The sequence below is a fragment of the Pipistrellus hanaki genome (genome assembly GCF_964339955.1).
Source record: "Pipistrellus hanaki genome assembly, chromosome: 2".
In the NCBI taxonomy this organism is placed as follows: Eukaryota; Metazoa; Chordata; class Mammalia; order Chiroptera; family Vespertilionidae; genus Pipistrellus; species Pipistrellus hanaki.
This window is the reverse complement of record NC_140504.1, coordinates 197,168,706-197,181,914: the sequence shown is the minus strand read 5'-3', so window position 1 is coordinate 197,181,914 and position 13,209 is coordinate 197,168,706. Positions and strand designations below refer to the sequence as shown.

General features: G+C 56.5%; 2 protein-coding genes across 10 annotated transcripts in view; both read left to right on the top strand.

Moving 5' to 3' along the window:
• PER3 (period circadian regulator 3) overlaps window positions 1-13,209 on the top strand; it is a 147,031-nt gene that overhangs the window by 62,817 nt on the left and 71,005 nt on the right. The window lies entirely within an intron of this gene.
• CAMTA1 (calmodulin binding transcription activator 1) overlaps window positions 1-13,209 on the top strand; it is a 540,293-nt gene that overhangs the window by 503,794 nt on the left and 23,290 nt on the right. For 5 of the 9 annotated variants that reach the window (XM_084875715.1, XM_084875714.1, XM_084875713.1 and 2 more), the window contains 5 exons: window positions 8,009-8,160; window positions 8,567-8,763; window positions 9,133-9,211; window positions 9,361-9,676; window positions 10,050-10,579. In XM_084875715.1, coding sequence (XP_084731841.1) covers window positions 8,009-8,160; window positions 8,567-8,763; window positions 9,133-9,211; window positions 9,361-9,676; window positions 10,050-10,579 — 1,274 coding nt within the window. Of the gene's footprint in view, window positions 1-4,245; window positions 4,266-8,008; window positions 8,161-8,566; window positions 8,764-9,132; window positions 9,212-9,360; window positions 9,677-10,049; window positions 10,580-13,209 lie in introns of those variants that run through there. The other 4 variants (XM_084875718.1, XM_084875717.1, XM_084875716.1 and 1 more) reach the window with 2 other exon arrangements.

Sequence of the window (13,209 nt, the reverse complement as noted above, 5' to 3'; positions counted from 1 at the left end):
GTAATCAGAATATTTCAGATAAGCGTGACTGCTCACTTCCACCATGATTTATCCCATGTTTTATAGAGAAATCCTAACGGCATTTGTCTACTACTACCAAGGCATGCTTAACAACATTGAATGTTTTAGTTTGTAAGTGAAAGCAGAACTTTCCCAATATTTATTTAGCGAAAGGATCTACGTTTCAGATAGATTTACCTTAGCCCCCTCTTTTATTTTATTTATTTATTTTATATTTTTATTGATTTTTTACAGAGAGGAAAAGAGAGGGACAGAGAGTTAGAAACATCGATGAGAGAGAATCATTGATCAGCTGCCTCTTGCACACACCCCACCGGGGATGTGCCCGCAACCAAGGTACATTGCCCCCGACCGGAATCGGACCTGGGACCCCTCAGTCCGCAGGCCGATGCTCTATCCACTGAGCCACACCGGTTTCGGCAGTCCCCTCTTTTAGCTGTGGCAGAACTCAGACTGGAACTGACCCGTGTGCACAAGGGAATGCATGGACTCTCATGGAGTCCAGCTCTGGAGCTGCCTTCAGGTACCGCTGGTTCCAGGTGCTTACGGGATGTCATCAGGAGCCTGTCATTCCTTCTTTTGGCTTGTCTCTCCTCTTTGTCGATTTTATTCTCAGGCTGAGATTCCTGAAGTGGTAGCAGGATGGCCCGCTCAAAACTCTGGCCTCTCTTTTGCCATTTTGAGCGAATATCCCTGGGAAAATAGCATTTTACCAAATAGTTCCAGGAACTGCTCTGTTCCCGTTAGCCCAGCTTGAGTCCTGCGTCCAGGCACTCGAATAGGAGGGGGCCGTGCTCTGTTAGCAAGGCCTGGCCCGGAGCCAGGAACTGAGGGCAGCACCCCCTGCCCAGGGCACTGGGCCCCGGAGGACCAGCAAGGCGGCGAAGGGGGAGGAAAAGGGATGCTGGCAGCGTCCTGCGAGGGAACCAGCACTTCTTTGTTGTCCCAGAGAAGGCACCATTCGCCCCCAAACCGCAGACTCACAGGACTCACTCCATCACTGTGGCCCGCTTTCAACGCGACACCTTCCGGCCAACCTTCCAGAGGGCGCTGGCTAACAGGTCCTGGGCCCGCTTTCCAAAAAAATGATTCATGTCCTTAACATTGCGCACTGTGGTTTGGATTCAGCAGCAAAGTTATTTAAACATCCATTTGTCTTTTCTAGTAGAAGACACCATCCATTCCACTCCGGCCAGAATCAATGCCCCTGGCATGTGCGTGTGTGTGTGTGTGTGTGTGTGTGTGTGTGAAACGTTGTCTCTGATGTAGAAAGCAGGAAGTGCCCAGCCCGCAGTTGATGCTGTTCTGACAGCTGTGAGCCAGTTGCTCTAGGTAAACACTGCAGCAGAGGCAGGTGGGAGCCTGCTGGCCTGAGGACAGAAACCTTTGCGATCCCCTGACCATCTGTATTTACAGGAGAAAAATAATTACAATAACGTGTCCATCCACATATCACCTGTATACCATGAAACGTTAGATAGAATGCAGAATCTATGTAATATATTAATATGTACTGTACACTTACGTTACAAAACAAAAGAAATCACGAATGTCACGTTTGCATAGTAAGTGATGTTTCTAGGGTAAAAGTAAGTGTATTAAAAAATGAGGTGAAATAAGCGTCCATGTAAAATAACCAGCCAGGGATACTTCTTGGTGAAGAGGCTTCATTCCTGGGCTGGGGCTCCAGCTGGCCCTCTGCCTTTTATAAGGCCAAACCCAGAGTCAGTTAGCCATGTAAGTTTCTGATCACCCTCACATTCTTACTGATTTTTAAATTTATCTTTATTGTTGAAAGTATTACAGATGCCCCCCACCCCTTTCCCCTGTGAGGCGTGCCCTGATGGTCTTTAATGCTCAGTGGCCACTGTCACCTGGAGGCCGGCATGGCCTTAAGTTCCAGGATGTCGCTGTCACTGATGAAACTGCCTGCTTTGTTAGCGACGTGCAGCCCAGTCTGAGACTCCCAGTCCAACGTGCTGTCTATCACGTGGCTGGAAAAGGCACCTTGTAGAGATGACCGAGGAAGCAGAGTTTGTTCTGCACAGTATCCTTGACCTTGCCCTCGTTGAAATCCACATTTCCTGTTTCGAACAGATGCAATGAAGGCAGTCATTCGTATTGAGGGCCTACTGTGTGCTGAGGGCCTACTGTGTGCCAGGCATCCTGCTGGGCCTTGGGAATGTAGTCAGGAACAGAACGGACACAGTCGCTGGTCTCAAAGAGCTGTCGCTGTGTCCCTTTACCTTTGTGTCTGACAGGTTCTTAAAGTAAAGACTTGCATCGTTTTTAATCGAATCTTTATTGTTGGAAGTGTAACCTATGTCCCCTCCTTCCCCTGCTGAAGGTTCATATCTTACCAGGTGGCTGCCCACCAGGCGCTGTCTTGGTCATCGTCACCTCCGAGCCGTGGCATGGGCCGGGCGGCGGTGTCCTAGCAGAGGCGCCTTCATTTCCCTGTCCTCCCTAGACATGGCGAGTCCGTCTGTCCCCGGTTCTCTGCGGCTCCCGAAGGATTGTGAGTGGGTTTGTCACGCTGGGCGCCGCAGACCAACCTGCCGGTGCTTAATTACTGCGCACTCGCCTCCTGGTGATTCCTGTGCGTCTTATAACACTTTCCGTTTTTCAGGGCCAGGATTTCATTCTCCATTTCTCTTTATTTTTAATTTTTAAAAATCATTGATTTCAGAGAGCGAGGGAGACGGAGATAGAGACATCAATGGTGAGGGAGCATCATTGATGGGCTGCCTCCTGAACGCCCCCCACTGGGGATGGAGCCCACAACCCGGGCCTGTGCCCTGACTGGGAATGGAACTGTGACCTCCTGGTTCCTAGGTTGATGCTCAGCCCCTGAGCCCCGCCGGCCGGGCTGTCTGTATGCCTTTAAATGTCGCTCCTCCGTCACATCTTCGTGTCCAGGTTAGATTTCGGCTTGTCTCCGAGGCTCATTCCAGACTTCAAAAGCCCCCCTTCGTCTTCGGGGTCACGTGCTTCTCCGGTCTCCGCTGCTTCACTGTGACCAGGGAGATGCCTCCGTTCCTGCTCGTAATGCTCCTGATGTCACATGGAGGCTTTGGGGAGGGTCTGCCCTCTGCAGCTGGTGCCAGGGTCGGTGTGGACCCCGAGCTAGGCCCCCCCCCCTTCACCCGCACACTCAGGAGTCACGGCTCTACCACCGTGTGTCCTGGCTGGTTTGTGGCTTCGTTGGCCGTGCCGTTGGCATCGGCACCTTTTGGGGTGCTCGTCTGTGCCTGGTGCGGTGTCCTGGGCTGGTTGAGCTCCCGAGAAAGCCTGCGTGTCCTTGCAGGGCCGGCTGGCCACTTCGCCGGCAGACACTCAGGCTCTGGCAGCCAGGGTTTCAGAGGCGGCGTCCTGGCCGTGTGCTGGGCCGCCCTGGGCCGCCCTCCTCCCGGCCGCTGCGCGTTGCCTTTCCCTGCCGTGGCCGAGACTCCGCATCTTGGAGGCGTAGAACTCGCACTGAGGAGGAGAAACACGCGGGTTGCTGCAGGGGAAGGACGTCTAAGCAGCACGGCTGGCGTCCGCTCCTCGGTGGCAGTACCTGGAGTCGGCGTCTTGGAGACCTGGAGGATGGCCGTTCTGTCCGAGGCTAAATTTAGCCGCTGCTTTGGAAAATCCGGCGGTACAGCGTGTGCCCTGTCTCCGGCCGCACCCGCTGCCTGCACTCGGACATCCCGGACGGCTGGCCGGGCAGGAGCAGCGTCGTGCCTCCGGGCCCGTTCATTCCGGGAAGCACTGAGGGCCTTTGTTTCCCGGACAATGCGGAGCCCCCCTGCGCGGCAGCCACAGATCTCCACAGAGAGTTCCCGTCACACGGCCTGTCCCCCGGCGTCTCCTGCCAGCGGCCAGGAGCTGGGCAGGGAACGGGAGAGGTGTTCCCTCCCGGGCCGCATAGCAACAGGCGGGCACATGTGCGCCTGAGCCACAAATAACGGTTTTAAAATAGCAGGTGGTGCTCGGTGATTGCTCCTCCATTCATGTACCTGCCAAGGCGAGGTTTCTCCTGCCCTGGCAGCCAGGCCGCAGGCGGCTCAGCTGCAGCCCCCGCCCCACGTGTGCCAGTTCCGCCCATGCGCCCCCGCAGGCCTCCCAGCCCTGCCTGCCCTCGGAGACGGGCCTGGGAAGCGTGTCTTTTGTTGAACACAGTACCCACCCACGCCATGTTTGTACAGCAGCCTGCCCTGACCAACGGGGTGAGCACCGTGGTGACTAATTATAGGCACTCGGTAAGATGCGTGCCAGACGGCTGTTTCCGGGAAAAGCGGGCGTGTGGGGAGGCGGGGTCCCTGTCTGCCAGGGGAGTCAGAGCGAGAAGGGCAGGGACCGCGCGGGGCAAGCCCAGGCGTGTCTGAAGAAGTGGGGTGTCCTCGGTTTTCCTGCCGGTCTCGCGCTGACAGAGATTACATAACTCCCTTACCTGCGCCCCGAGGCGGCAGCCGGCAGCCAGGTGAACACAGCGCGGCTCTCATGAGGCACTCCATGTGCCTGTTTGTGTTTGCGTGTTTTTTAATGTCTTTTTAAAATATATTTTTTTATTGATTTCAGAAAGGAAGGGAGAGGGAGAAAGGGAGGGAGGGAGAGAGAGAGAGAGAGAGAGAGAGAGAGAGAGACAGACATTAGTGATGAGAGAGAATCATGGATCGGCTGTCCCCTGCACTCCCCACACTGGGGATCGAGCCTGCAACCTGGGCTTGTGTCCTGACCAGGAATCGAACTGTGACCTCAACCACTTAATCCTCACCCGAGGGTATGTTTTTTGTTGATTTTAGATAGAGGAAGGGAGAGAGATAGGGGGACAAAAACACCGATTGGAGACAGAAACACCGATCAGTTGCTTCCAGTATGTAACCCTGAACAGGGATTGAACCTGCAACCTGGGGATGTACTCTGGGAATCAGACTTGCAGCACTTCCGCACCCGGGGTGACGGTCCAACCCACTGAGCCACACCAGCCAGGGCCCCCTGGGGTTGTGCTCTTTGTGATGTCTTTCTCGGAGGACCCCACGTAACCCATGGGCACTCCCCACCCTCGCAGGGGACATGGGTTCCCGGCCCCGGAGCAGGAGCTGGACCTGGTGACCTGCTCCCGAGGGACGGGGGACGGAAGGAGAAACGGGGTAACGGTGCAGAGCAGCCCCGCAGACAGCGCCTCTGCCGGTGCCCGGTCCGCAGAGCCTCTCCACCTCCCCCGATGCTCTGATGAGCAGAACGCTTCAGCTCGCGACATTCTCCCCAAAACTCGAGGCTCCCGTCTAATCGTTAGGAAACATCAGACAAACTGAAACCCAGGGACAGCTACCAGGCACCCGAGCAGCATTCTTCAGAAGTGTCCGTCAGGAAAAACAAGGGGCTGGCAGGACGCCGCCGCAGAGCGGACAGGAACGGTGACCTTGGCTGGGTCCCGGAGCAGAACAAGGACATCCGGCCTCGTCCTACGGGCGGTCGGATCGGAGCCTGTAACTCGGTTTCTAGGAGTGATGTGTTTGACAAGTGCATGAGGTTACGTAAGGTGTTAAAGGGGGGGGAACTGGGTGAAGGTTCATGGGAGCTCCGCCTTCTGCAGCTCCCCGGTGCAGCTGAAGCTACTCAAACAGCTGTAAACTTTTTCTAAATGCCCCACAGGTGTGGCTCATACAACTCAGACTACAGAGACACCGCCAAAGAGATTTCACACAATGGTTTATTTCACCTCACAAACAACAATAAGATAGTTAAAAAAAAAAAAAAAAAAAAGATAGTACTGTCCCCATTTTACAGATGGGGAAGTTGAGGTACAGAGTGGCCATTATTTTTCCTAAGTCGCACGGATAAAACCCAGAGCTCTAGCCCCACTCCAGTGTTTTTTTCCACCCTCTCTCAGAGCTGACCAGTCTAAAAATGCTGCTTCTGTCCGGCCGGTGTGGCTCCGTGGCTGAGCATCCACCTATGAACCAGGAGGTCACGGTTCGGTTCACGGTCAGGGCACATGCCTGGGTTGCAGGCTCCATCCCCAGTGTGGGGCGTGCAGGAGACAGCCGATCCATGATTCTCATCATGGATGAGTGGCTAGCCTGTCCTCGCCCCTCCCCCGCTGGAAGGGGAAAGCTTCTGCACGGGGTCCGGAGAGGGGTGGTGGTGTGGCTGGCACCGTGGGAATAAGGGACGGTCCGTACAGGTGCACGAAGGGTACCCCACACCACTGGGACTCGGCTCTGCCTGGAAGATGGAGCTCTCAGTCCTCAAACAGCTCTGCACGCAGGAGCCCTGATCCCACAACATTCCTGTCTCCCAACGGGGTATGGGGTCGGCGCAAGGACGGATTCCGGCGCCACCTCTGGGGTCGTCCCGCGTTTGCTGTGGGTGGTCCCACGTGATGTGGGCTGTGGACAGTCCACCCCACGGGCTGCTTCCCACGGTGACAGCCACGGAGACGCCAGGCCGTGGGCTGTCACATCTCGTCCGTGTGCCGTGCAGCCCTGCCCCAGAGCCATGCCTCCCCGCTGGGGGAGGAGGGCCTGTTCCCTCCACGCTGCTCCTGGACGTGGCTCGTTGGGAACGGAATCCGTTCTTGAAAAGATTCTGCTGCTCTTGGGATAGAGGAACGTGCAATCCATTCGACATCCGGTGTGAAAGTTTTCCTGGGAAACAGATGGACTGTCCTTTCGCGGTGAGAAAACGTCCGTTTCCCTGGCTCAGACTCGGACCCAGAAGCCTCCTCTCTTCCCATAACTCCTTCCCGCGCTGCCCGCTCAGCGGTGACGCCGGGCCCTGGAGCCAAGGGAGAGCGCTTATCTCCGCAGCCTTGGTTTCCCCATCTGAGAAACAGGGTAACAGCCGTCCCCCCTCGCCTGACCGCTGTTCACATTTGTTAGCGGTCAGAACGGTGACCGGCACGGAGGGAGCACCGGCCCGTTGTTTTCTCTCCAGTGGGATCAGTAAGCCCTAACCACCTGCGTCAGGTTTACAGGCAGGATGGCGAGGAATGCCGATAACGTAGTGCTTGTCCGGTTTATTTTCACGAACCGGACGGCTGTGTTTGGAAACCGCTATGCCATGAGCAGTGTGAGGGGGAATGTGCTGTCACAGCGGCTGTCAGTGTCCAGGGACCTTTAGGTCGCGTGTCTGAAGATGCGGCCGGCCGGCACGCTTACCTGGGACTTACCGTGTCCTGAGCCTGCGCGTGTATTAACTTGTTTAATTCTCACAACGTTTTCCCAGCCTGGCTCCTTGTTGGAGGTCAGCCCGGGCACCAAAGGGCCGAGGGTTCAGTTCCCAGCCAGGGCCACGTGCTTCGGATGAGGGTTTACTGCCCACCCTCTGGTCGGGGCGCGAGCGGGAGGCAACTGGTTGATGTGTCTCTCGCATCAGTGTGTGTGTGTGTGTGTGTGTGTGTGTGTGTGTGTGTGTGTGTGTCTCCGTGTGTGTCTCCTCCTCCTCCTCCTCCTCCTCCTCCTCCTCCTCCTCCTCCTCCCCCTCCCCCTCCCCCCCCTCCTCCTCCTCCTCCTCCTCCTCCTATCTGAAAAGCAATGGAAAAGAATACCTTCTGGTGAGGATTAACAACAAATGGATTCTTTCAATCCTTCTCCCAGTGTTTGGGTAAAACAGGCGATACCCCGACACTGTGTGTCTGTGGACCCTTTCTCGCTGCTTTAAGTGGAGCTGTGCCCGTTCCGTCTGGCTCAGGGCCCCTCTCCCTGGTCCCTTTAAGGTTTCCACTGGGGAACGGGGTGCCAGGAGCCCCAAAGCAGGACTGTGACAAAAAGAGGTTCTTCTGTTCCAGTAGCTGAGAACTTGGGGCCTCGGTAGATGCCCCATCGTGTGTGCGGCGTCACACTCGCTGCAACGAGGGACGAGCCGGGCTGGGCGAGCTAAGGCTGGACAGATCCCGCGGACGAGCCCCCGGGGCTGGTTCAGGGCAGAGGCTCCAGCCCTGCGGGCGTGGACACGTCCCTTCTCCCAGCACCAACCTCCCTCTTCCTCGTCCCCCTAGATAACCAGTTCAGGATGTCCATCCTGGAGCGGCTGGAGCAGATGGAGCGGAGGATGGCGGAGATGACCGGGTCCCAGCAGCACAAGCCGGGGAGCGCAGGAGGCAGCGGCGGCGGGGGCGCCAGCAGCGGGACCGGCGGAAGTCAAGCCCAGGTACCCCCTCTACCCCCCCGTGGTGACGGGCGTCTTCGGTTTGGGGTGGCATGTCATTGATCGGGGAGGCAGGCCATGGCCGCAGACCCTTGGCTGGTGCTGGGTCCGTCCCTGGTTGAGGCAGAAGCCTGAGGGGCTGCTTCCCAGCCCCGTGCTCCCTCCCTGAGCCTCGGACCCTGTGCCTGGTCTCGGGCTCACCTGTACCCTGCAGGGGAGTGAGGCCTGTGGGTTTATTGTGGGGGTTCAAGCCGAAGGCCGAGCAGAGCGCCCTCTCTCTCTGCCTCATGGTGTCCCTCCCCTCTCAGCCTGTGGTTCCGTCCCCGTTGCCCGTTGCCTTCGAGAAGCTCTGGGTGCGGACCTGCCAGGGCCCCCGAGCCTCACGTGGCTCTCCCCGCTCTCCCCACAGTGCCCCCCGGGCCCTGGCACGCTGGGCAGCTGCTTCGAGAGCCGCGTGGTGGTCGTGTGCGAGAAGATGATGAGCCGGGCCTGCTGGGCCAAGTCCAAGCACCTGATCCACTCGAAGACCTTCCGAGGGATGACACTCCTGCACCTGGCGGCCGCACAGGGCTACGCCACCCTCATCCAGACCCTCATCAAGTGGCGGTGAGCCGGGCGCCCTCCCCACGTGCTGTCCCTGCGCGGCTCACTGGGCACTGGGGTCTGGCCACGCGGCGGGCGGTCTGGCCTGGGAGCCAGGGCTTCTCTGGGGACGGGTTCCAGGGGAGCTTGAGGAGCTTCTGCCCAGGAAATACCCAGTGAGGTGTCAGCTGGGCACTGGGCCTTTTCCTTCCTCTGGGGGCCCAGCCAAGGGGAGAGAGACTCCGCCCCCCCCATGAAGCTCAGAGTCCACTGCACACGGAGGGTGGGAGTCAGAGGCTCGGTTTGGTCTCGCGCTGTGGGGGTTCGCGCGTGTCGGGGGGCTCCTGTTGCGTGGACTCACTGACTCGTCACTGCCGGACCCGCGCTCTGCAGCACGAAGCACGCGGACAGCATCGACCTGGAGCTGGAGGTGGACCCCCTGAACGTGGACCACTTCTCCTGCACCCCCCTGGTAAGAGGACTCACTGCTCCCCTCGCCGCTCCTCCAGGCGGGCGGAGGGGTGGGCACGGCCGGGCCCCGGGTGGCCCCTCACGGACCCGGGACATCGTTCCGAACTGCGGGACGCGCCGCTGAGACCGCCCTCCGTCTCCGTCCTCCAGATGTGGGCGTGCGCCCTCGGGCACCTGGAGGCCGCCGTTGTGCTGTACAAGTGGGACCGGCGGGCCATCTCCATCCCCGACTCCCTGGGGAGGCTGCCTCTGGGCATCGCCCGGTCGCGGGGTCACGTGAAGTTGGCCGAGTGCCTCGAGCACCTGCAGAGAGGGGAGCAGGCTCCGCTGGGACAGAGCCCCCGAATCCACTGTCCCCCGAGCGAAGAGCCCCACGCGGACGGCTGGATGGCCCCGTGGCACGGCGAGGCCATGGCCTCCCCCGAGGTCCCCAAGGCCGTCACCGTCATCGCGAGCACCAATCCCGGTAAGAGCTCGGCGTCACCACGCCTCCGACCTGCCGAGTCCCCGGGTGCCGGCCCTCAGGGGAGTCCTTAGGGCGCTCAGACACTGATGGGTGTGGGGTGTTTATATCTCTCATGTTCCTTTTAGTTATAAGAATGCCGAGGGTGACTCCCCTAGCTCCCTACCCCCCTAAATCCAGAAAGTAGGGGGGAAAAAAATCAGGTCTGTGCAAGAAAGAACTGCAGGTGATGGAGGAGGAGGCCCTGACTCCACTAGATGCTCCGGGGGGTGCTTACATGGCAGGGGCGTGTCCGGAGGCCCAGAGAGCGCGTTAGATCGTTAGGGCTCCTGATCTGATCGCCTGTCCTGACTGTCCTTTCTACTGTGCTTTTCAGAGCTGAGAAGACCTCGGTCTGAACCCTCTAATTACTACAGCAGTGAGAGCCACAAAGATTATCCAGCTCCCAAAAAGCATAAATTGAACCCCGAGTCCTTCCAGGCGAGGCAGGAGGAGCTGCTGTCCACTGCACTGAGCCTGGAGCAGCCCAGGATCAGGAAGCAGAGCCCTAGTTCTAAGCAGGCCGCCCCCGAGACCCTCAGCCCCAGGGGAGGCGCGAGGGCCTGCAGCCGGGCGCCCTCGCCTCCCTCCCCGGAGCCGGCGGGACCCCGAGCCGCGGCGGCCCAGCCCCAGCCCGTCGTGAGGTGGAGTCCCAAAGATGTTTCCATTGGTGTGTCCACAGTGCAGGCGACGGGCAGCCCGAAGGGGACCAGTGTAGGAAAGGAGGCAGCACCTGCACAGGTGCGACCACGGGAGCCCATGAGCGTGCTGATGATGGCTAGCCGAGAGGTGCCGCACGCGGAGCCGGGGCCCTACAGGGACGGCGCCGAGGCCGAGGACGGCCCGCAGCCCATGGACGATGTGCAGGTGAGCGTGTGCTGGGGGAGCTGCCGGCTGGGGGTCGTCAGGCTGCCCAGGTCTCCGTGTTGTTGTCTTTCGTTCTCACCCAGGATGCTATTCTATGGAAAAGTATCTTTCCCCCTTCCTTCCACTCTCTCTCTGTGTCAGACACCAATATTAAGTCGTCTAGGACAATATTCACAGACATTTTTTTAAAATATATTTTTATTGATTTTTTACAGAGAGGAAGAGAGAGGGATAGAGAGTTAGAAACATCAATGAGAGAGAATCATTGATCAGCTGCCTCTTGCACACCTCCTACTGGGGATAGAGAGTTAGAAACATCAATCCGCTGCCTCCTGCACCCCACCCCCCTCCTCCCTCCACTGTGTGATCTGAACACCCCTCACTGGGGAGATGCCCACAACCAAGGTACATGCCCTTGACTGGAATCGAACCTGGGACCTTTCAGTCCGCAGGCTGACGCTCTATCCACTGAGCCAAACCAGTTTCGGCAATATTCATAGACATTTAATAATAAATCACCAGACAGTGAAGATCAGTAGCTCAAAAGAGGGGAACTGAGTGGAGCATCTAGAACGTTCCAATGGAAACGGCGTGTGTGCACCGCCCAGCGAGTGACGCTGAGCCTGTGCCACAGGGCTGGTGAGACTCGGGGGCTGAGTTTTTATTTGTTTAAATATCCCTCGGCTGGCCCTGCTTAGAGCCCCAGCTTCCCAGACGCAGCGTTGATGCCGGAATAGAAGGTAACCTTTAAGGATCCCCTTGGTATTTTACCTGAGCTGGAGAGAATCTATTGCTACGTTGAGTCCGTATCTGTGGGAAAAGCAGCCTCTAAGGAAGCAATTCAGCCAGTGAAACAATAGGAATGAAAAGTAATGAAAGCCCTGGCCAGGTGGCTCAGTTGTTTGAGTGTCGTCCTGTACACCAAAGGATCACGGGTTCGATTCCATGTCAGGACACATGCCCAGGTTTCAGGAGGTTCAATCCCCGGTCAAGGCACATACAGGAGGCATCCGGTTGATGTTTCTCTTTCTCTCTCCCTCTCTTTCTACCTCTCTCCCTCCCCTTCTCTCTAAAAGCAGTAAGCATGCTCTCAGGTGAGGATTAAGTAATAATAATAATAATGATGAGCCAAAACCGGTTTGGCTCAGTGGATAGAGCATCGGCCTACGGACTGAAAGGTCCCAGGTTCGGTTCCAGTCAAAGGCATGTACCTTGGTTGCGGGCACATCCCCAGTGGTGGGGTGGAGGGAAGAGAGGGGTGCAGGAGGCAGCTGATTGATGATTCTCTCTCATTGATATTTCTGACTCTCTATCCCTCTCTCTTCCTCTCTGTAAAAAAAATCAACAAAATATATTTTAAAAATAATAATGATGATGATGATGATGATGATGATGAAACAACACAGGAAATGGCAAGCCAGAGTCCGTGGAGGAGTGAACAATGAAACAGTAAATGATCCGCCTGCGTGGTCATCAATAGTGTGGGGGGGGAGTGAGGCAGTTGTTAAGAGGGGGCTCCTACATGGGAAAGGAATCGAGTTTTGTTTTGTTTGTTTTTTTTAATATATTTTATTGATTTTGTACAGAGAGGAAGGGAGAGAGATAGAGAGCTAGAAACATCGATGAGAGAGAGTCATCGATCAGCTGCCTCCTGCACACCCCCCACCAGGGATGCGCCCGCAACCAAGGCACATGCCCTTGACCGGAATCGAACCTGGGTCCCTTCAGTCCCCAAGCCGACGCTCTATCCATTGAGCCAAACCGGTCCCGGCAGTAATCGAGTTTAAAAAAACCCGGAACTAAAATTCTGAATTAGTGTTTTACCAAACCCAGGGGTGGGAGGGGGAGGAGGGAACGTGGTAAAGCGGCCTCCTGTCTAGGAGCCGCTGGGCTGGGTTCCTCGGCCGACGGCAGCGGCTCCGTGTGGCTGAGACATGCTTGTCAGATGCCAGGCTCGTGGGCAGCACAGAAACCTGCATCGCTGCGGGAGGAAACACGCCCGCCCCGTCGGAGGGAAATTCAGGAGAGGCAGCAAAGTAAAAGGCAGCCACAGAAATAATAAATGGAAAACAGAACGGGAATGTTTTTACACGTGATTCATTCCCACGTGGGAACTGATGATTCTGTAATGAAAAGGTGCTCAGCCCTGACCGGTTTGGCTCAGCGGATAGAGCGTCGGCCTGCGGACTGAAAGGTCCCAGGTTTGATTCCAGTCAAGGGCATGTACCTTGATTACGGGCACATTCCCAGTAGGGGGTGTGCAGGAGGCAGCTGATCAATGTTTCTCTCTCATCGATGTTTCTGACTCTATATCCCTCTCCCTCCCTCTGTAAAAAAAAATAAGTAAAATATATTTTTTTAAAAAAGAAAGAAAAGGTGCTCAGATTGAGTAAAAGTAAAAAAAAAAAAAAAAAAAAAAGCAAAATACTCTATGCTGCTTGTATAAGACACAACTAGAATGAAATGAAACAAGAAAACAAAGTGATGGGAAGAGATAAAACAGACAAATACGGGTTAAAAGAAAAAAGAGACAAACAGTACAATTCAAGTGAATAGTACGATTAGGTACATGTAATTTACATGTTATCAGTGCAGTTCTATGAACCATTGTGTCCCTAACCGCACAGCTT